Raw genomic sequence first — 24,454 nt, 5'->3', positions numbered from 1 at the left:
CAAATAATGGGCATGGATGGATGGATAGGAGCACTCTGTTTATCCATTATGAATGCAGTGCCCCCGAGCGGAGAGCGCTTTTAAAGCTCCCAAACGCTACCAAAAGTTTCCCATAACCCAAAGTCACGCTAATGCCAGCCAGGGGGAACTGTTCCTGTGCTTTCACTTTTTTAATTGGTTGGGGTTTTTTAATTTATTTATTTTTTATAAAGGAGTGGAAAACAATTTCTGTTTTTAATGAGGAGAAAATAATCTCAGAATGTACCTAGTAAATCTCTTTTAGCACAGGTGGCTGGTAGGGCGACATTTATAATGTGAATAGTGAGATTAATTTGCCAGAATGTGGCAGGGAAATGTAAGTTCATTTGTGTGTTATTTGCAAAGTACTTTTGATATATTTGGGAAAGTTTGAAAGGTAGTTATTTGTAGAGGTCGTTATGACGATAAATTCAATGATAAGTGGTTGTAATTTAGACATGAGAACTGTTGTGTTCTCCTAGTATTTGTCATTTTAACAGTAATTCTAAAGGTTGTCATGGGGGTAAATAAAGTTAAATCAATGCAACCAAGGGGGAGAATGTAATTTTGACCTGAAACGTTGTGTTTGTTCAGGTGCCAGAAATCCAATACTTTGGCGCGTCGGCCCTTCACACCAAGATCTCGCGCTACTGGGCCGACATCCCAGCCGAGCAATACGACTCGCTCAAGACACAACTGTTCGCCCACATCGCCCGTTTCGCCACGGGCGCAAAGATCGTGCTGACGCGCCTGTGCGTGGCGCTGGCCTCGCTGGCGCTCAACACCATGCCCGAGGCCTGGCCCGGCGCCGTCTCCGAGATGGTCCGCGCCTTCCAGCAGGCCGAGGGGCCCGCCAGCAGCGGCATGGACGGTCGCGCCCGCTGCCTGGCGCTGCTGGAGCTGCTCACGGTGCTGCCAGAGGAGTTCCAGACCAGCCGGTTGCCGCAGTACCGCAAGGGTCAGGTGCGCGGTGCGCTTGGGCGGGAGTGGGTGTCCGTACAGCCCTTGCTGCAGCAGCTGCTGCGACAAGCGGACTCGCCAGGGCTGGTGCGGGCACGCGTGCTCAAGTGCCTGTCCAGCTGGGTGCTGCTGGACGTGCCGCTGTGCGAGAGTGAGGGCCTCGTGGAGGACGCCTTCGCTGCGCTGGCCGACCCAGAGCTGTTTGACGCCGCCGTTGAGGCCATCGTCAACGCCGTCTCGCAGCCCGACTCCCAGAGGTGAGTGGGGTCGGTGGGTGGGATACACTGGATACACTGGAGAATAAACAAGGGTCTCGTAAATGTGTCCGTAAATGTCTTTCCATTTAAAATGTGCCTGAAGGCTGACAGAGCTAAAAAGAGTTCCTTTAGATGGGAAAACTGCCTTTCAAGCAGAACACATGGAGTTTTGCAAAGGATTCATTTGTTTGGGGATGGAAGGCTGTATAATTATTTATAGAGACAAATAAAAACGAGGCATTGAGTTCTATTTATAATGCACCTTTGTCTGATATCTCCAGCATTGACTCATGACTCTCTGTTCAGAATGCACTATTTTCAGCTCCTTTTAGGTAGAATTGGCTGCGTGAAGGAATGACTATTAGTGTTCTGTGAGTTCTGAGATATGCGTTTGTTGTAGGGCTGCACAATTAATCGAATTTTAATCACAATCACGATTTTGGCTTCCCACGATCAAATTTGAGTGATCGAGCGATATTAAAAATGTGTGCTCTACCATTATAACCAACCTGGCAACCCATAGAACGCTCCGCAACAAAACAAATCAAGCGCTCCTTAAATCAGCTGTTCCCTGCACTGCCTGATGCACTGCTCAGTTTGGATGCACTGTGGACTTCGTACCATTATGTTAACTATTAGTAGGCTAGTTAGATACAAAAAAAACGACGATCAAAAATCAAATGTGTGGCACAGCAGAAGGCCAAGAGCTTGTCCCTCAAAACAGATCATCCGTTACTCTCAACTCATACCGTGAAACAAATCACATGACGTAAACCACACATGCCTATTTTATCACTTAACTTTTAGTTATTGTTTGCTTCCTCCGATATAGCCTATAATAAGAGTTGAACTAACGACAGGATCCGTGAATTTTATTCATGCATTTTATAAGCTACATGTGCAACCTACAATGCATATCCGTTTCAAGACACAGCCTACTCAAAACGAGTGAACAATAATGAAAATGTAGCCTACACGTCAGTGTTTTAGGCCTACATATCAACGAATGACTAAACCAGGGGTGTCCAAACTGCGGTCAGCCACGCACTTTAATCATTTATTAGTTTATCATAGGCCGCTTGCTATTATTTTTTCAGCGATAGACGACATTGTGGTTAACTTTAGGCTACTGCAAACTGCTTTACACTCTTTTTAGAGAACGTTTACAATGTCAATGTCAAAACAGCTTGTTACATCGAGATACATAGTATCTCCATTGCAGCAGATATAACTGCGTTATGCTACTCCATTTAATTGGGAACGCATTTGAGTGTGCACGAGAGGGAGACAGCGCGATGGCAACAGTAGTTACCACTACTGACCATTTATAAACTGTGAGAGGGCACAGCACTAGGCTAGCCATAGGCTATATGAGTGGAGCTGGCAAAGAGTCTTAAAGTGACAGTGCACCATTTATAAATGAATTAAACCGCATCAAATTAACAGTATTTCTTAAGAAATTAATTTTCTACAACAAAATTACTTTGTCATTTAAATAATACAAAACGTTATTATTATTATTATTATTATTATTATTATTATTTGTGTGTGGCCCGCCGGCCAATTTTCAAAAGCAAATGTGGTCCTTGACTCAAAAAGTTTGGACACCCCTGGACTAAACGATTAAACTTATGAACAAGAAGCAGAGCTTAATTGGCTAATGGGGAGCGTTGGGTTGGGAACGTTTCCCCAAATATTAACAAAGTAGGACGCACAAAAATTTTGTTTGGAAGTCGCAGTCAAGTCTGTATTTGCAGTACTTTAGGGGAGTAAATGTGAGGGGAAGAATTTGGGTGAGCCATGATAGCAAGTCCAATATGTTTAGGGAAAAAATATTTTTGTCAGTAAAATTAATTAATAATCGTGATAAATAATCGTTATCTCAATATTGATCAAAATAATTGTGATTATCATTTTGGCCATAATCGTGCAGCCCTAGTTTGTTGGGTCATTGATTTGACGGGGCAGGCGAGAATGTCACCCGAGAGTCTCAGGATGAGTCGAGGTTTTTATAGACGGATACACACACACACACACACACGCTTGTACACCCACTGACGTACACATACTCCATGACGTCTACACCTGGCATGTTATTCACCTAGATGAGTGTGCACCGTCTCAAGGTGAAAGAGGCAGATGTTCACACAATGCAACAATGACACCTTAACAGAGGGATTACTCTTGAGTTTACACACACACACACACTCACTCTCTCTCTCTCTCTCTCTCTCTCTCTCTCTCTCTCTCTCTCTCTCTCTCTCTCTCTCTCTCTCTCACACACACACTCACTCACTCACACACACACCTAGGCATAGAGGGACACATCAGTTAATACCCACTCACACAGCCTGGCAAAGGCACATTTCCTAGTGGCTTGTGGAGCTGAATGAGTGAGTGAAGAGGTGAAGAGGAGGGATGGCAACAGACACAGACAGCCAGAGGAGAGAGAGTGGGATGGATGAAGAGAGGGAGAGGGAAGAATGAGTAGATGGATGGATTGGTGGAGGGATGTGATTGGAACTGAGCTGGAGGCGCCACATGCCACCATGAAGAGATGGAAGAGCAAAATGAAGGTGAAACAGAGATAGAGGGATGGAGAGAGGGAGGAAGAGAGAGAGAGAGCTGCCAGGAGGGCTGGAAAGATGGGGTGAGTTGGAGAGTGGGGGCGGCGGTGGGGCTGCATTTCAAGGCTCGCTGGCGTTTCCATGGAGACAGATATAGGGAGCGATGTCTTACGCTCTGGTTGGTACAGACGCGCAGCGTTTATTTCCCCCTCCCCCTCCTTTTCCCAGTGTGTGTGTGTGTGTGTGTGTGGGGTGGCAGGCAGCATCCTCTGATCACGCACCAGATCCTCACACACACATACATACACACACACACACACATTCTCATCCAGCATGTTATTGTCTTTTGGTGTTGATGCCACTTCAAAGATGCAGCACCAGTCACAGCCTGCCGTCATCCGATTGACTACAGTTGCTTTCTCCCCTCGCATGTATGACCACAATGAAGCACATTATTCATACGCCACAAAACAACCAAATTACACACAACGATAGCGCTAATAAACAAATAAATAATTAACCGCTAATGGCGTCCATTGTTTGCCAGCGTGTTAATGCAGTCAAACAGTTTCCCTTCGACTGAACAGATGGCAGGGTGGGGAACAGGTAGAAACCAGAACCCATGTCTTAATTTAATTAATTAAGACAAACCCTAACGACTCCGACAATGTAGTCTGCTGGTTTGTAGGCTTTTATCCTGCATTGTGGATGCTGTTCTCAAACAGTGACTGGGGGAAAAAAACTGTTTTGTGTGAGAGCACTCACATTGACTGCCGTTTAAGTGGATCATTTTGTGCTCTGAAGCCCAGCATCTTGCCTGCGTGGTGTGTGCGCGTGTGTGTGTGCGTGTGTGTGTGTGTGTGCATGTGTGGTATTTGTCCGTGTGTGTGTGTGTGCATGTCTGCCAGTCCCTAGTGACTGCTGCTGCTTCTGGTGGTGGTTGTTGTAATGGAGGCGATGGCAGAAGGTTAATGTCTGCCTCTTAGGTTGTGTGCTGCTCCAAGAGAGAGAGACCCCTCCCTGCCCCCCAAGTCTCCTCCCTCATCTGAGGAAGAGGCTGTGGAGGGAGGAAGGTTACGCAAATGGTGGCTCCACTGTCACCACGCAGAAAGGAGATGAAGAGCACTCACTGACACAACAGGTTAACTGTTCAGGCATGAAACACTCAGGTCTTGTCTTAGGGGGGCAGAGATTTACCATAGTGGTCTGCCGCGCACATAGAGCTTCTTGTTATATAATATTAATGATGTAGTGTTACATACATGACTCTGTTTGTTTAAGCATCCAAATGTAAACGTGTATGTTTTTTTTTTTTGTGTGGAAAAGGAGAATCAGTGCCATAGTACCAATGGTGAGAGGAGAAACTACATGAGAGAGCTTCCTGTGAGGTAGATGGCCAAGCCTGATATGTCTGCCAATGACAGGGCAAGGTTATCCAGCACCTAGCCCTCCACCCCCCCCCCCTTCCTCCTCCTCCCCCCTCCACACCGCAGAGCAGCGCAGACAGCATACACTGGGTGTGTGTGTTTGAGCAAAGTGGAGTGGACTGTGTTTGGTTGGTTGGTTGTGTTTGTGTGTGCATGTTTGTGTATGAAAGCTGGTCCAGTTGAAACCAGCTATTCTTTATTGCTGGGTAACTCTTATGAAAACAGTCTTCTGCTCAATTATGTGTGCTTTCAGCTTCAATAAAGGGAGGGAAAATCATAGAAGAAAAGTCATGGAATGGTAGGAAAAGAAGTGTACAGGACGTACCATTTGGCTTTTTCTTGGCTGCACCAAATGGATGTCTTAAAAAAAAAAAAAGAAGTAAAAAAAGAAAAGATTGTGTGAACTGCTCCCTACGAGGGGCCGCCGTCCTCCGTCCTAAAGTGGTCACATCTGTACCAATATTGCCCCTCTGGAGTGTAGAGTAGAACAGGACTCTGTTTACTGCTGGTGTGCCATCAATTTTTCAATGCCCTCAATCTGCCACTTCCTTCAGTTTTGTCTCAAAGGTCACTGAATAGATTTAAAGTGGCAAGTGAAAGCATCTCTATCTGTGTACCCTCTCTTTTCCCATCGTCTGCCATCACCTACCTCTCTCTTTTTTTGTTATCTTTTCTTTCTCTCTCCTGCTCTGTTTTTCCTAGCTCTCATCATCCATGTCGTGTTTCTTCTTGTATTGTCTTTTTTGCTATCTCTGTCTCAGTATGTCTACCCCCCCTCCCCCACACACACACACACTGCCACCCCCACCCCCATCCCCACCCCCTTTATTCCCACAGTGCTCCCCAGCACTGTTTAAACACATTACAGTCAAGTCATCAGGGACCACACTATTGGACCAATTGCATCCTGTTGCCAGGCAACTCATTTTCTCTGTCTCAGAGTGTCTGAGTGTAATTGCTGGGAGCCTTGCGGAAGGGGAGGTGTGTGTGTGTGTGTGTGTGTGTGTGTGTGTGGATGTGGATATGGCAGTTGATGTGAGTGCAAGCGAGGTCGTTTCAGCCAGTCTGCTCTCATTTTGCATGCTCAGGGAACAGGACTGGATGAGCAGAGATGAGAAAAGAGAGAGAATCTCAGGAGAGAGAGAGAGAGAGAGAGAGAAGACGGGAGGCAGAGAAAAAGGAAGAGAGCGAGCGAGAGAATGAGAGCAGTCTGGAGAAAGATGGAGAAGTAACGAGCAGAGACAGACAAAACGGGGAAGAAAGAGTCTGAGAAGAGAGATAAGAGGAAGGGGTGTGAACGATGGAGACGGAAGGAAGGAGAGAGCTAGAGAAGCTGTGAAAGAAAAGGTAAAGAGAAGAAGGCTATGAAAGAGAGAGGACGCACCCATCCCCAGAGGATCAGGGCTGTTGTCTTCTCTCTTTCTCTCTCTCTAACCCCAGTTCCACCCCGTCATCCCGCTGTTTCTGCCTGGTGTGTGTGCTGTGTGTGTGCTGTGTGTGTGCTGTGTCCCCTTTGGGGTTACTCCAGCTGTCTGCCGCTAAACGGGGCCAGGCAACATACTGTGCTCAACAGGCACACACACAGGCACACACACACACACACACACACACACACACACACACACACACACACACACACACACACATGCATGCACAGGCACCCAAGCCCATGCATACACATTAACATCTCTTTCAAAAGCTTTGATGCTGCAGACCACATTCTCGCCCCCATTAATTGCCCAATCAGTGTTGCATAGGCTCACAGCTCCACAATTCCACAGTAATGATTGCTCCTCAAGAGGAGAATGCAGCAGATGCCATATAACCTGATGCAGTACACAGACACGCAGGCACAGACAGACGCACACACAAACATACACACACGCACAAACACACAGACACTCGCCCACAGAGCCTGCTGTCAGTTTGACCAGACAGTGCAGAGGAATGGCAACACTCAGTCAGCTCATTCATTTTAATGAGCTGCTTGGAGGATGCAGGTCAGGCCGGGCTCTGCTCTGTTCTGCGACGGTACGCAGGATTGAGCTCTTTCTCACAATCAGAGAAAACAAACAGCAGAAGAGCGCCTGGGTTTCTTTTTTACCTCAGTAACTGGTCATGTTTTTTTGGCAGATTACACACACACACACAAACACACACACATATACACCTACGCACAGTCGCACACAGTACATGCATTCTCGGATAGAACACTTTTTTTTTTTTATTTCACCAGTACCAATGGTGGGCCCTGTTAGTGTTGTGAACACAGTCTCTCTAGGCTTACAAATATCAAAAGCTCGACCCCTGAGGATTGAGTGACAGGTGGCACACCTCTGTCACACCACATGCTCAGCTGGTCCATAACTGGCGGCCATTCGTCAGGAGCTGCCTCGTGTGTGTGTGTGCGTGCTGCTCACCCATGCGTGTGCTCATGCTGTGTGCTGATGGATGACCCCCTGCAGGAATGCAAGGCGAGCCCAGCTGACCACTGCTTGCCCCCTCAGGGGTCATCAGAGAGCTCCACAGCCCATTAGCCAGCACTGCCCATACATCAGGCCGACCCACAGTAAGGCACCCAGTCATCTCCACAAGATGGAGGCCAAGGGGGGAGGGGGCTATTGGGAAGTTAAGATCATGATGCCATTTCAGGATACTATCATAGGGAGTCAGTGGTTATTAATATGACCGGTTATAACTAAACCCTTGTTAGAAACCTGCAGCTGTTTGTTTTTACTGCATAGTGTAAAATGTAATGCCATGTGGATCGCTGGATGAGGTGTCATCTTGGATGAGGATGAGGCGTCGTCGGCATGTCAGACAGCTTCACTGAGATTGCTTTGTCTCATTTCAAAGTCCCCTCTCTCTTGATTGATCAGCTGACATATGACATTGATTGATTTTTTTTTTTTCGTCTGCTGAAAACAAGGATAATGGATTTAAACCTGCAGTCCAATTAGCCAACACAGTGGAGGAGGGCTAGTCAAGCAGCAAATCACAAGGGCAGGGATTATACCTCCTGTCTGCCATCGCAGATGATGAAAGAGGGGAGAGAGAGGGAGAGAGAGAAAAGGCAAAAAGCAGGATGATTGGCTCACCCTTTCAAAGTGCACATAACTGTTCCCCACCCCTCTCCCCCACTCCCCACCTCAATAATTTATCACTTCATCTCCCTCTTAGCCCCTCACAGCCAACAGCACAGGCGCCACGCAAAGGCTCCACTCGCTGCCTGACACAAATAAGGAGAAAGTAGTAAAACCTTAAGGAAAAAAAACACTGCAGCACAATGTCCCATCCCCCACAGCACATACATAATTTGTGTTGCATCACTGATGTTACTGAATTCTTGGTTTGCTCAGGTGACTGCTGTGTGGCTTCGCCGTCATGAGGGAGCCAGAACTAGACTCACTCTTATTTTATTAAAATACTCATAGGAAGAGAAGAGAATAGAATAGAAGAATTGGTTTTCTTGGACAGTTACATCCTTACTCCACTACAGCCAGTTTCCTAGAGAGCGGAATGGGGAGAGGTACCAGAGAAAGAGAGCAAGAGATTATGGGAATGTATGTTAACACAATATCTGAAAATAATCTCAAAACAATGTGTTAAATAAATAAAAAATGCAAGGAACTATACCATGGCTCAGTGGAATGTGTGAGTCTAATAACTGTGTGAGATATCAAACAGCTCTATCGGAGGGTATGTGTGGTTGAAGATTAATTAAAAGAGAGAGAAATGCAAGAGGCTCTGGAATGCATACAGAACAACAGAAAGGATGGTTTTAGGAAGAACTGCAATATATGACAGAGGAAGCACTGGGTAATTTGGTAAAACAGAGGAAGGAAGGGAGGATTGAGAGAAATGAAAAAGGAGGAATTGTGTACACTCACGAATATGGGTTGTGTATTTGCCAATGTTTGATATACTATATTTATAGAAGCCAACGAACAGTGTGTTTGCCTGCCTTTTTGGACACGTATATCACTTGCAGGTTAACTTTTGTTTTTATTTGTATGGATACCTAAAGCGACATGTATCTACACAGGCTCACTGGAGACTTTGTGTACATGTAGGAAATGTAGGTTACAACTATATCCGTTGCAAATATGGCAGTATGGCTTGGAGCGAAGAAAAATGTCACTGTATTGCTCTAGAAAAGGTTGTAGAAAGGCAATTTGTGTTGAGCCTTCAACTGAGTCCTGGGGCACTCCAACCACAAAGACAGGATTATAATGGAGTTCATGCGTAATTGTTTGATCCCAAACGTTGGCTTTATGTGTGCTATTGTTACTACCTTCTCTAATGTTCTTGAATTATGTGTGTGTCTGTGTCTGTGTCTGTAGGTATGTGAATACGTTGCTGAAGTTGGTTCCCCAGGTTTTGCAGCTACAGGAACAACTGAGGGAGGCAGTGCAAAATGGAGACATGGAGACTTCACACGGGATCTGCCGTATTGCTGTTGCCCTTGGAGAAAACCACTCAAGGTACATCTGAATTTTTCATACAAATACCACACCATTTACCAGATGGCATCTCTCTCCATACTAATATTGGCAGAGTAGTGCATACTCTCTCCCAAATGCTATCACAGAGAAGTTTAATTTTATTTATTGCATTCATAAATAGTTGTAAATTATGAATTTAGATACTAGGTTCGTGAAATATGCATATAATTGAACACACACACACTCACACTCACATACTCAGACACACACAAAGCTATATTGGTATGGAGCAGCCCTGGAACACCTGTTTTCTATTGGCTTTCTCTGTGGCCTGCTGCCTGCTCCATCTCAGGCTGGCAGGATCATGCCTGGATGTTATTGCCATGCACCAACAGTGCTGTGAAAACAGCTTTGCATAATTCAGCTATCGATCTGCATAATTTGGCTTGGGGTGAGCGCTAATGCCAGGGATGTCGGTCTGTGCATACCAATTTGTGAGTGAGTTTGTTTGTTTGTTTTAGGTTAGGTTTGAGTGTGTGTGTGTGTGTGTGTGTGTGTGTGGTGTGTGTCTGTGTCTGAGTTTATATCTTCCATCCATACAGCTGTCAGCTTGTCTTCTCTGGCAGTTCTGCTGATATTGCATCCTCTTGGTTATTGATTGTGTTAAGGGAGCTGACACACCACATGCACATGCGCACACACACACACACACACACACACACACACACACACACACACACACACACACACCGCTCTTGGCATACATTCTGCTGATACATTACATTTTTCATGTTATCAATGCCTGAGGAGGGAGGATGCAGAACTGTAACTCTTGCCTCTGAGTTTTTCCTCCTTTGATGAAAGAATGCATTTGATATGGTCTCTTCTCACTATGCATACTAGTGGCCGTGAACTACATGCTCATGACTGTTTTGTGTGTGTGTGTGTGTGTGTGTGTGTGTGTGTGTGTGTGTTTGTCACTTTCCTCCAGGGCTCTGCTGGAGCAGGTGGAGCATTGGCAGGGTTTCCTGGCACTGGTGAACATGATCATGTTCTGCACTGGCATCCCTGGGCACTACCCAGTCAACGAGACCACCAGCTCCCTCACCCTCACGTTCTGGTACACACTACAGGTGGGATACAACAGCCTTCTCCTTCCATTTAAACGCACAAAAAGGAAGCCTTGTGATTTGATTGCCTTTAGTGCTAAAGCATCAGCAGTCTTTAACCAATGTTAAGGACTTACCTTTAACAGGGCTTAAATTTCACTGCGGGATTGCGGGTATTGCGCATAATTTGTTCAAGTCCCGCAACTCTAGCCATCATAACTCTAGCGAGAAATTCCCGCATACACTTTTACAGCCTGTCCGATGACGTTAATATAGCCTAATCATTAAGTGGCGTGAATGCGGTGCTATTGACCGGACTGATCAACTACCGAGTTGAATTGAACATAGCCTCATGCAGACGCACGCACACACACACGGAGAGAGAGAGAGAGAGAACCACTTTGCGCTTACGCAAATAGGCTACGCTACCATGGCAAACTTTTACATCTGGAAAGAGCTCCTTGGTAACTATCCTGCTAGCTCAGGTCACGTCAACACTTGATCCCAGAAAGGTTGTCTTCGACATGTCAACATTTATTGTATCTAATGACATAGAAAACATAATGATTTGCATACACATACCGCACTATGCACAACTTTTATTCACTAGCGACTACAGCCTAAAACCGTCAGGTTGAAGGGGGGCTAATTACTCCATAGAATTACTCTCAGGTATTTTCTTAAAGTGACAGGCACTCAATTACACCTACTCATCACCAATGTGCACTCAATTGGACCTACACACCACATTAAAGATATGCCTAAGTGTTATAGGTTAAACGTCAATATGAGGCATTCAAATTACTAAATATGTTTAGCTAGTAGTAATTACTAGTAAAATGCTATACTTTAAAAAATGCATTATTAAATAAATACACTCTATATGAATTCAAAAATATATGATAGAAACATATCACATAAGCTATCATTTTCAGTGTGTGTTTGTGTGTGTGGAGAGAGTCAAGCAGAATCTAGGATGTCCACTGTTGTGAATGATCCCACTACAGTATATATTACTGATGACGTCAGTGTGGTGGGGGCCCCAAAATCAAACACTTTTTTAAAAAAAGTATCGAAGTATTGAAATCGCAATTCTTGACTTGGTATCAGAATCGACCCCCCCTCCCCCCCAAATTGTGTAAATCCCCCCTACATGAATAACCTAAGGGGGGAATTCCCCCCCATTTTGAAAAATGAATTTTAAGCCCTGCCTTTAACATTTCACATTCCCATATTTATGATTGATTTGAAAAAAATAAAAACATACAGTATGTTCATGTATGATATAGTGTAGGCAACACATGTCAAAGGAAAATGCATTGCACAGAGGGTTGAAGTGGTTAGTAATCGGTTTTGTTCAGAGCTGAAATTGCAACTGCATTTGACAGAGGATAAATGTAGGTTGCTAGTGGCAAAATATTAGCTTTCAGTGTGGTACGATGTCTTTGTAACTGACAATTCATTAAAAAGTCCCGGTTCTCCCCCTATGCAATAAACGTGCAGGGTGCGAAAGTTTGACAGGCATAGCAACAGTAACTATTAGTCTAAGTATGGCGGGGCTTCTGGAAGGGTCAATTGTAAAACAAAAAACAAACTGGGGGGATTTCATCTACAGAACTCTCAGCTTTGATGTCTCTGTTCATATTGTACACCAGCGGTATTGTACTTATGTATTATGCATCCCCTCATGCTCTTAGCAATTTGATTTAGACTGAGCAGCAACTCTACTGTGGACATGGTGCAAATATAAATCTAGAAACATCAGCTACTCATGTAGGCCAGTGTTTATAGTTAACACTACAGTCAGTAGACAAATCGTTGACCTGCCATATTACGGAGGAAGTGACAAGGCTAACAATAGAAGAATATTGGATTTTGTGATGTTGAATCTTGCTAATGCTAATGTATTTGGTTAAAGAAGCAACATTATACTGTATGTAATTGGTGCCCAGTCAGGCTGGCAGTTGTGGTCTGTAGTTTAATATGTCTGATAGCTATGTATGGGTGATGGATGCGGTAGTGTGTTCGCGTGCGCGTGTGCGTGTGTGTGTGTGTGTGTGGTGGAATAAGCCAGAGGAAGGGGTTGGAGGGATCAGGAAATGGGTATGTCAGACTTCATCATCCTCCATTGCATCACCAGGACTCTGTGTCCTTGTGTGTCTGTGTGCACGTATATCTTCTCATGTTAGGAGAGCGTGTGGGTGCGTGCGTGTGTCTGTCTGTGTGCCCTTGATTATGCCTCCACACGTTTTTGCATGCCGTCAATCCTGTTTATGTATGCTGGACCCAACTTTCAGTTCAGTTACAATAAAGAGCGGACATCCTCCATTCCTGTCTTGCTTGTCTCCCCTTTCTCTTCTTCTCTCCCTTTCTTTCCTTCTTTCCTTCTTTCCTTCTTTCCTTCTTTCCTTCTTTCCTTCTTTCTTTCTTTCTTTCTTTCTTTCTTTCTTTCTTTCTTTAGTTGGTTTCTTTTGTCCCTTCCCATCCTTCTGTTCTGTGTACTTTTTTGAGATTATAAATCAGATAATCATCTTATCTTATTATCATCTTCATTCTTCTTAATCTAGCTTTAAGCCATGGTCTCCCCCTGCTACATATTTACACATTGGAAGACACCCAGAACACACACACACACACACACACAGACACACACACACACACAGAGCAACTTGATAGACGCAGGTACTGTCTCCATGTACTATGTTTCTTTCTGAATGTCCTCACAGCTCCTGCTGTCTCTCTCTATGCACTCTTTCTCTCCTTCTTTTCCATACCTCTATCCACCCCCCCCCCCTCTTTTTCTCTCTTTCAGTCGCTCATTGTACCATCAATGTTTCATACACGCTCTCAGTGCTCGATGACACAGATGGATGCACAGGGACGTATTTGACAGCTGAAATGCATGCTGGGAATGTGGCGCTGTTGCTGATGAGAGTGAGGCTCTTTCATTCCATCCCCACTGAGCTGTGTCTGTCATCAATAGGAGAGGAACACCAGATGAGGACAGGAGCAGACATGAAGCCAGACAACAGAGCAGAGGCTCTGCCAAAGTGTCTCATCAGAGACATAATCCATCCTCCCTCTGAAACCAAAAAATGACTCTATATTTGAAGAGTTTGGTTCCAAAATCCACCATTTTAATGAATTTTCATAAATCATTTTGTTACATTTTGTTTTGCAAGTAATTTTAGTATAATTGTAATTGGATATTGTCATTTGATTTATCTTTACTCAAATAAAGCAACAAAGCAGCAATTTGATTGATATTGCCTGAAGATGACTTTTTAATTTTTTTGAAAATGGAGATGGTGTTTTGGAACCAAACTCTTCATTTGTTTGTGTGTGGATGATATTATCAAGGCAGAATCCCTCCACTTTCTCTGAAACCAAAAACATAGTGTTCTGATCATTAAAAATAACTCTGTGTGTGTGTTAGGATATGTTGTTCAAGGCAGAGTCCGTCCACTTTCTCTGAAACCAAAAACACAGTGTTCTGATCATTAAAAATAACTATATTTGTGTGTGTGTGTGTGTGTGTTAGGATATGTTGTTCAAAGCAGAATCTATCCACCTTCTCTGAATTCAAAAACATAGTGTTCTGATCATTAAAAATTACTATATTTTTGTATGTGTTGTAGGATGATATCATGTCGTTCGAGGCAGAGAAGCAGGCCGTATATCTGCAGGTGTATAGGCCCGTGTACTTCCAGCTGGTGGACGTGCTGCTGCACAAGGCCCAGTTCCCCACAGACGAGGAGTACGCCTCCTGGTCCTCCGACGAGAAAGAGCAGTTCAGGATCTACAGGTGTGTTTGTTTGTGTGACTGTGTTTTAGATTTGTACATTTAAGTGTGTACATGTGTGTTTTAACTCCTGGTTCTCTAAGGAGTTCCAAGGAAAAGCAGTTCAGGATCTAGAGGTGTGGGTTGGTGTGTCTGTTTTTCATTTGCCAATCCTTAAACGTGTGTGTGTGTCCGTGTGTGTGTCCGTGTGTGTGTGTCCATGTGTTATTTGTTTGACTCCGAATGTGCTGAAGTTTAAAATAAAGCCTTGACAGGTTCGATAGTCAGCAATCTTGTTTTTATTTTTGTTTTTCTTGTTGCAGTGTTAGTTGTCAGCAGAGGGAATGACAGATTTGCCGTCATCACAAAGCGCACACTTCCCCCAGGAGACATTTTGTCTGTCCCTGTGCATCTGAGCCTTTCACTGTTCTGTTTGTTTCTTTCCTTTGTGCTGTCCACATGCTAACCGGCTCCCTTCTCTCTCACTCTCTGATTGACAGGGTGGACATCTCCGACACCCTGATGTACGTGTACGAGATGCTGGGAGCGGAGTTGCTTAGTAATCTTTATGACAAGCTGGGCCGGCTGCTGACTAATCCAGAACACCCTACGTCCTGGCAGGTCAGTCGGTCAGCCATGACGATATCTTTGACACCTTTACATGTTCCTACAGCCATGACGATATCTTTGACACCTTTACATGTTCCTACAGCCATGACTATATTCTTAATGATGTTGTGGTAAAAATTAAGTATTAATCCAAAAAGAGGCTAAAAGAAACTCACAGGCAAGCTGACCGTACGGCAGAGTACAAAGCTTTATTCACAACGCCGGAGACAGGTTACAAACACACAAGCATCCTAGGCAAGCATGAGAGCAACAAGTCTGTCGTAGACAAAGTCTTACCATTATGTATAGGAAAACGTGTTCATAATGGATTACAAAGAAATAATAGTGCTAACACAGGTGTTCATGATGGATTATAAAGAAAAGAATAGTGAAAGAGTTGTCATGATAAGAGATAAGCTGTTACTACCTCTGACTCCTTAAGGGAGGTGGACTTCAGGTCATGGATGAAAGGAAAATCAAAAGGACTGACATCATCCCTTATATGTCTTTAAAGTGTAGCCAGTTGGACAATAACAACTCCAGTAATCATTAAACAGCTAACTAATGGAAATTTCCCCACAATGTCTAATAGAAATGTCACTTTAGAACTGTCTTGGCAAATGTAAAACATATTTGTATAAGTCATATCAACTGAGAGTTTTTCATTTTGTAGTATTATGACAAGTAATATTTGTGTAGTACCGGTAATATAATTTCTGTAGTAATGTCAGGGATTTTTGTTTTGTTGTGTTGTGTTTATGTTTTTTTTTTTTTTTTTTTTTTCTGTTGTAGCACACAGAGGCTCTACTGTATGGGTTTCAGTCTATTGCCGAGACGATAGATGTAAACTACTCCGACGTCATTCCAGGCCTGATTGGCCTCATCCCCCGTATCAACATCAACAACGTCCAGCTGGCCGACACAGTCATGTTCACTATAGGTATGACACGCATCCGTTGAAAACCTGGAGGCGTTGGCGAAGCCACTTGTTTGATGTCGCTGAGCACCATCCCAGATGTTTGTTTTTGGTTTGGTTGGTTTTTTTCCGCCTGTGTAACACTATCACACTACGTGGTGTATACTCTAGAGACGTGGCTGACACATTGTTTGCTGCACATTTTGACAGTTAATTACTCTGTACTCATGCTGTTGTTCACTTCCTACTGATTACACACCTCATCCCTCTTTTCTATTCTCTTTTCACTCTCTCTTTTCCCCTTCTTTTTTGTTGATCTCCTTTTCCCACCCTCTCTCTCTCACACACACACACACACACACACACACTCTATTTCTTTCTCCCTCTCTCTCTCTCCCTCCCTCCTCTCCTCCTCCAGGCGCGCTGGCGGAGTGGCTGGCTGATCACCCGGTGATGCTGAGCAGCGTGCTGCCCCTGGTGCTTCAGGCCCTGGGCAACCCGGACCTGTCCGTGTCCAGCGTGTCCACGCTCAAGAAGATCTGCCGCGAGTGCAAATACGACTTGCCGCCCTATGCCACCAACATCGTGGCCGTCTCACAGGTACTCACAACCTCCCTCTGCACCCCCACCCTGCTCAGCCAGGCTACTTCTCCAGCAAGCGTCCGCTGACCAATCACACATTGTTTTTATTTCATGTCTTAGAAGACCAACACTGTTAGAGTACCGATCACTGATTCTTATTATTTCATGTCTTACTGAAGACCAACACTTCGAGTACCGATCACAGATTCTTATTATAGTGTTTTTGTACCCGAAGTGTCAAAACACTGGACGGCTCAGCTCCTGGGTTTAAAACTTGACATTCACAAGTACAGATAAGATGAATGACATGCTGTAGAGCTCTAGCTGAAAGCTACAGATTAAAATGTAAATGTGACTGTGACCCTTGATAATGGTTTTAAATGCATTAATACTGAACAGCTTGAAGTCATGCTGAATGTAATGTTTCTCGCTCTCTCTCGCTCTCTCTCGTTCTCCCTCCTTGCCCTGAATATCCTGTCCACAGGAAGTGCTTATTAAACAGATCCACAAGGTGAGTTCACAGCCTGCACTGGCCTTGAGCATGTTTATGTAATATCTATGGAAATGGCGGTGATCGATTTTCAGCTAAATCTTCCAGAGGGTCATATACTAACCATCATTTTTTTTTTTCTTTCTTCGTCTCCCTCCTACACACACACACACACACACACACACTCTCTCTCTCTCTCTCTCTCTCTCTCTCTCTCTTTCTCTTTCTGTCTTTCTACCTCCTTTACACTGCCCCCCCCCCCCCTCCCCCTGCAGACGAGTCAGTGTATGTGGCTGATGCAGGCTCTGGGTTTCCTGCTGTCTGCCCTTCCTGTGGAGGAGATTCTGAGCAACCTGCACTCCCTCATCACGCCCTACATCCAGCAGCTGGAGAAACTGGCCGACGAGACGGTAAAGACCACCCGCGCGCGCACACACACACACACACACACACACACACACACACACACACACACACACACACACACACACACACACACACTCACTGTCAGCTGTCAGTCTTAACCCCACACACGCACACACACACATCCCAAACGCCCGCTCCCCCCACGGTCCACCCATGCCTGTCCACTGTGTCTCGTCTCCACCCCTGTGGTCTCGCTCGGCGCGTCTGGCCAAGAGGGGCTCGTGCCTGGCTAGCTGTCACCACGGAGGCTGATATCACAGGACTATAAATAGTCGCTGGAAAATCAAGCATCTGTTCCCGCTGGTTATTTCCCATGCTTGTGCGGATGAAGGCACACGCGCACACGCACACACACACACACACACACACACACACACACACACACACACACACACACACACACACACACACACACACACACACACACACACACACACACACACACACACACACACAATCTTATTTTTCCTGAGCATGTCATGTTCGCCACACTTGTTATTGAGATCTCCTCCAATACAGAGCCTTGAATTGCTTGGCATCTTTGACAGCTTCGTTTGCATTTAAATAGGAGGGAAATGTGACTATTCCACCTGCCTGATGATGAATCACCTGAGGCCACAAACCGTAGTTTGTTTGTTTTTTTCATTTATTTACTTTTGTTCACAGAAATGATCTACAGTATGGACCCTTTCAAGAGTTCCATTATCAGCATCATAGTTGGCCCCACAAGACTTCCTTTTTAACATTCCATATGTTATCTTAATGCAGAGGAAGTAGATTGTACGTTTAGAACGTTTAGAATTTTGCAAACACCACCAGCAACACTATTGACACTGGTGATATATATGCCTGCTCGCATGCTGACTGATGTCTTCTGGTCAGTGTTGGTAATGTCATACTGTGGAAGCTTTTCTGTCATGTCGCACAAGCTGCATAATGTACAGTATAGCCACTAGGCAGTTGGTGAGAACAACAGGTGTGTTTATCCATCTTTCACATGGCAATTTGATTTGTCCTTCACCCTGAAAGTTGAAATTTGACTATTCGCCTAGAAACACATCGCTTAACAACGAGTGGCAAAATGTCACAAAGTGGCACACTGCTGCTTTAACCCATGTACTCCTAAAATGCCTGCTAAAAACGCCTATAGAATCCTATGGCATTCTAGACTAAATAACCTTATTTCCTGAGGGTTTTCTGAAAACATACTAAAAATTGTCAACGTCTACCAAAATTTAATATCTAAGCCTCTGTAGCACCTAGAAACATGAAATAAAAAGCATGCTGCGCTACGCAGCATCCAGCGGGAGGGTCAGTGTTGCGTCATGCAGCATCCAGCGCGAATGGGTTAAAGTGTAGTGTAGGTATACTGGATGTTCTCAGCGTTCGTATGTACGTACGTGCTGTCCGGTCCTATCTGCTCATGGCCAGAGTGCGTCCTCGTCTCCCTGCCTCCAGCTCCTTGGCCTTCGTCCAGCCCAACAGACCATCAGATCCACGGGGCAGCGCTGCAGTGGAACATTTCTCAGTGGGGCCAGATTGGCTTTTACACTGGGCACCGGAAAGCCTGGTCCACAGGCTGCAGGCGGCACACACACACACTAACACACACATTCAGCCTCATAAACTCCAGACATGCTCTCAGCCAGTCCAGTCAGGTCCACTTGAAAAAACCCTGCTAATGCCTCTGAGGGACGCCAGGAAGCATCTGCTTGAAGATGGGCAATAAAAAGAACACAGCTATAAATAACAAACCCCCTACTGATTACTTTAATCCTTTTTATGCCTTATTTTTTTTTTTCCGTTTTGCATTTTTGGACGTGTGCTAATGCGAGATTCACTAAGGAAAATGGTGTCTGAGTAGATGAATGGCGTTCATGGCCCCTGATAGCCCTGCGCAGGCATGTTTGTTTTTCTCATCCTCCCCGCGCTCCTGTCTGGCCCTTAGACAAAAGCAACGTGACATCAGACTCTCTAAGCAGCCTGACGACTCCTCTTCTAGATATTCCGAGGGAAACACTGACCCCTAGTGGAAACGGTTAGTACTAGCCCGACACAGCTGGTTCCCACCCTTCCACAGAGACCAACGTCTCCTTGGTCAGGCATCTCTTTTACTCCACCTGGCTGCTGATGTCTCCCTCTCACGCTCTCTCTCTCCCTCTCCCTCCCCCTCCCCCTCCCTAAGCAACAGACACACACACACACACACACTTGGACTTTGAGAGAGCCTTTCAGACTTGATGTTCAGACCTGACTTGTTGTTACTGGTGGGATCAGGTACTTAGTCATCTGTCATAAATGCGTGTTATGAGAAATCCTAGGAACAATAAACAAGGTATGAGCAGGGGGGGGGTGATAGTCTGTGTCTGTGTGTGTGTGTGTGTGTTGTCACGCTATGTAAGGTGTGTATGTTGAGTATGTGTGGGCGTGGGCACAGGGTCATAGTGGCAGTAGAAGGCTCTATGCGGTGGAGGAAATAGCGGCACTGTGCTGTCGTCAGGGAGACGAGTAATTAGACTGTGCAGCGCGTTAATGAGCGCCTAGTCGCCGCCAGCCCCCCAAGGGAAGAGAGCGCTAACGTGCGACCAGCCTCCATCCTCTCGCTTAATCACTCCGCCCCAAACACACAGACTGTGGAAGGACTTCGCCATCTTGCTCACTTTCAGACATACACAGAGAAGGTGTTAAACTATAGTTAGGGGATTTACCACGATGGCCAATCAACAACCAAGCCTATTCTTGTCTGGAGATTTCACACTGTGGCCAGGCAACAACCATGCCTATCTAAAATGACACAGCACGCTGTAATATTAAACAACCATACACAATGGGCTGGCAGCAGTCCCAAACCTGCCATTCTAACTGCTTTATTAACAATTCTCCCAAATTTCTCCACTTCTCCACAGCAATTTTCTACGCAGACAAAGACCACCTGAGGCATGGCAAAAGCCCAAACTGTAATAATAATTATAATAAGCTTTATTTGTATAGCACCTTTCACACACAGAATGCAGCTCAAAGTGCTTTACATTTGCAGCACTTAACACAATAATAGAGAAAAGAAAGAGAAGAAATAATAATAATAATGCAAACAAACAAACATGAACAATAAATAAAAAGATATTTAGAATTAAGGAAAGATTGAGAATTCACAGGATGGTAAGGAGATAGACATATAGTAAGGCGGGGATCACATTAGCCAGCGGCAAGCGGCAGGTCTCCTATTGTTCTCTATTGTTCTCTATGGTTCGGCTGCGGAACGGTGGCAACACTTGCGTAACACAGGCGTTGAACAAACTGGCGTTGTCCTTGGTTCATCTTTTAAAGCACAACACGAGCGTATTAAATTGTCAGTTAAGGCAAACTGTTTGTGTTACCATAGGAACGAGAGAGAACTTATTATGATCTGAGCGCTGCGTTCCGCTTGCCGCTGCCTCTTGCCGCTGGCCAATGTGATCCCCGCCTAAAACTAGCGCAGTGAAATGTAAACAGCACTACTTTAGCTTACTAGTCAAGAAGGTTCTATCAATGGAACTGAGTGAGCCACAGCAATGAATTATCAAAGCTCCATGACCTGTCCTCGGTCACTTAAAGGAGAATTCCGGTGTGATATTGACCTAAAGTGTATTGAAACATGATACCGAGTGAGAACGTATGTCTCATAGCCCATCTCGACTTGTCCCCTGCACTCCAAAATCTGGCGCTAGTTAGCCGATGCTACCAACAACTTTTTCAGTAGTGGTGCTTCGGCATCGGGCTAGCCATGCAAATAAATCACTGTTTTACACCCATTTACGAGGCTCAATGTATCTCCACACTTCATTGGTAGACTTCCTAGGGCCCTGACATTTAAAACGAGACATTGAGAACTTTGAAAAAGCACTGGTAGTTTACTTACAAGACGATTTATACAGACAGTATCTTCACGAAGTTTAACGTTTGCAGCCATCTTGAATTTAGTCACGATAAGTCGAGCAACGAGTAAGAATGAACAGGTATGATAAGGGATCAGATTCCAAAAATAATTCAGTGGAAATGCATGGATTCCAGTTTCTTCCAGTAGCAGCAACTGGAATCCATGCATTTCCACTGAATTATTTTTGGAATACGCTCACACTCGGTATCATGTTTCGATACACTTTAGGTCAATATCACACCGGAATTCTCCTTTAATGTGGATTTGTACCACCTGCCTAAACTCTTCTCCTTGTTTCTGTCCTTAGCCGAACCCTTCCAACAAGCTGGCCATCATCCACATCCTGGGCCTGCTGTCCAACCTCTTCACCACACTGGACATCACCAAGCAGGACGACGAGTCAGGAGACAGACAGCCGCCAGTCAAATCAACCCCCCCACCCACAGGACCCAACCCTGTGAGTCTAACAGGACCATATCAGCTTATGTGTTTGGATAGGGTATACTACAAGTAGGAGTAACTGTAGACTGTAATACTAGGATTTTAGAACTTTTAATGATAAATTAATCAGATATTAGGCAAGAACAATCAACACACGGCTCTTTGTGTGGTCGGCATATTATGATGTTACAATCGGCTTCATGTCTGTGTTACAATCTGTCTTCGTGCCATCATTATGCTCAGCGTTAAAAACAGATGAGGATACGGACGAAGCCCCCATCTGTTCTCTGCGTTGATTTCGTCCATCTTTTTGTCCGTTCTCTTCAAGCTTACGAATACAGATGAAACGGATCAACGGACGAAACTGACAAACCTATTTCTGTATGAAGACGAAGCTTAATCTAGGCATCCGTCCCCCCTCGCCCCGGCTGACGTGTAGGTCTGTGTGTTTTGCAGGTGGTGGTGGTGCTGCAGCAGGTGTTTGCCCTCATTCAGACCGTCCTCAGCAAGTGGCTCAACGACTCGCAGGTGGTGGAGGTGAGGCCCACATCTCGGCAGAGCCGCTGCTCACTGAAGCCCATCGCCCGCCCACTGTCTGAGTTTAGAGACTGACTGATTCTCTACCCTTTTTCTTGAATCTTTTTCTCACTTCTTTTGAACCCCACGCCCCCCTCTCTCCTGTGTCAGGCTGTGTGTGCCATCTTTGAGAAGTCTGTGAAGACTCTCCTGCATGACTTTGCCCCCATGGTGTCTCAGCTGAGTGAGATGCTGGGACAGATGTACAGCACCATTCCCCAGGCCTCCGCACTCGACCTGACCCGACAGGTACACACACACACACACACACAGGCATAGGCATACTGTCATTCTCTCTCTCTCACACTCACACAAACACACAATTAAAGACAGTATTACCATGTTAAGCATTAATACACAGACTACAACATGTATCAATAGATGAATGTAGATTATTATATGAATATTTTACTGAATCACTGTTGCTCTAATAATTCTCTAGTTTAAATCTGAAAGTTGGAACTGAAATAGGATAATAATTCCAATTTTGCCGCTCCTCTATGAAGATGTTGCCAATTTGTCCCAGTGTTGTGCAAATCCAGTGACGTGGAGTAATTGAGTGTCTGCTCCCAACAGATGGTGCACATATTTGCCAGCGAAACAGACCACTTCCCCCCAATCAAAGCGCTGTTCGAGTTGGTCACCTCCGTCACCCTGTCCATCTTCCAGCAAGGTACGCCTGCCTGTCTGGGGCTCTGGGGACCGGGGGAGTGTGACCAGTCAATCCTCCTCTCCTCACACACACAGCACGCACACACTTGTGTCTGTGTATGTGCACACCACCACCGCCATCTCCTCATTCTCAGCTCAAACTGCACACTCATTTTTTGACACAAACGGACACCACAAAGCACCTGGAATTCCTTTAAGGGCTCTATGCAAACACACACACACACACACACACACAAACCCACACACACACACATATATATACACACTGTCACGTCTGCACGTGGTTCTGTTGTGAAGCTCAACCAGCCATCACTTGCTGCTTCTGTCGTCGTTTTTCTTTCTCGTCCGCTTCTTCCTCCCTCTCCTCCTCTACCTCCTGCGCTTTTTTCTGTTGCCTCTCCAAAACACGGAACGGACTTGTTTGACGGTGGCATGACTCATCACTCTTGGCCGTTTTAACCCTCTCTTCTCCGAGCAGGTCTCCCCCCCACCCCCACCCCAGCGCAATGCATTTGCAGAAGAACGCACAAGCCTGCTGTTATGACTTTCTGTTACTTGTTTGTGATTTTTTGTTTGTTTGTTTGTTTGTTTGTGACTATCAGTGGTGCATCTCAGTGGAGGGGTGAACAGGTTCCGTTTGGAGTGTGGGAACAGCTAGGGGTGGGGTCACAGCTGGGGGCCAATCAGCAGCCTGCTTCCGAAGGGGTTGCCGTGGGAACCAAGCACTTGCTAGTCTGAGGCTGGCTAAGGCGGGATGGACCGGGAATGGGTGGGGCCAAGGTTTGATTTGAATATGCTTAGAAATTTAAAAAAATAAAACTGTTAATGAGAAAAAGTAAAAAGAAACAAAAGATGCAAAAACATGAGAAAATTAATGTCACAGTAACAGGTGCCTCCTGGGTTCCCACTCCAAACCCACTTTTTTTTAATTTTTTTTTTTTTTTTCAGGTTTCCTTATGTTCTCTCGTTAATTCTTTTCCGTTCTTTTTCTTCTACTTCTTCCTCCAAACTGACTCATGTCTTTTTGTCTCCTTTCCGTTTGAGTTTCTTCCAAGACTGCTTCCAAAATGCTTCTCATGCCCCCCACCCCACCTACTGTTTCCTCCCAGAATCCTTTTCTCACGTGTGGCAATTATTTCAGTGATATTGTTTTGGTTGACTTTTTCTTTCCACATGACTGTTGGATCTGTTTTGTTGCTGTTTGTGTAAATTATTCTTATTATTATTCTTATTATTATTTCTTAAGTTTCATCTTTATTATA

General features: G+C 45.0%; 1 protein-coding gene across 4 annotated transcripts in view; it reads left to right on the top strand.

Moving 5' to 3' along the window:
• The window catches only part of ipo13b (importin 13b), a 40,741-nt gene that overhangs the window by 10,887 nt on the left and 5,400 nt on the right, over positions 1-24,454 (top strand). For 2 of the 4 annotated variants that reach the window (XR_006035302.1, XM_042111592.1), the window contains exons 3-15: positions 613-1,235; positions 9,573-9,713; positions 10,666-10,807; positions 14,422-14,588; positions 15,065-15,185; positions 15,966-16,113; positions 16,508-16,689; positions 17,156-17,182; positions 17,437-17,571; positions 21,811-21,960; positions 22,401-22,481; positions 22,632-22,769; positions 23,097-23,193. Coding sequence is in view for 3 of the 4 variants with exons in the window: in XM_042111592.1 (XP_041967526.1) it covers positions 613-1,235; positions 9,573-9,713; positions 10,666-10,807; positions 14,422-14,588; positions 15,065-15,185; positions 15,966-16,113; positions 16,508-16,689; positions 17,156-17,182; positions 17,437-17,571; positions 21,811-21,960; positions 22,401-22,481; positions 22,632-22,769; positions 23,097-23,193 (2,152 nt within the window). In the remaining variant the exon portion in view is untranslated. Of the gene's footprint in view, positions 1-612; positions 1,236-9,572; positions 9,714-10,665; positions 10,808-14,421; positions 14,589-15,064; positions 15,186-15,965; positions 16,114-16,507; positions 16,690-17,155; positions 17,183-17,436; positions 17,572-21,810; positions 21,961-22,400; positions 22,482-22,631; positions 22,770-23,096; positions 23,194-23,794 lie in introns of all 4 variants that reach the window. The other 2 variants (XM_042111593.1, XM_042111594.1) reach the window with 2 other exon arrangements.

Source organism: Alosa sapidissima, chromosome 12 (genome assembly GCF_018492685.1).
Source record: "Alosa sapidissima isolate fAloSap1 chromosome 12, fAloSap1.pri, whole genome shotgun sequence".
In the NCBI taxonomy this organism is placed as follows: Eukaryota; Metazoa; Chordata; class Actinopteri; order Clupeiformes; family Clupeidae; genus Alosa; species Alosa sapidissima.
The sequence above is the reverse complement of the archived record's forward strand: the minus strand, read 5'-3'. Positions and strand labels throughout refer to the sequence as shown.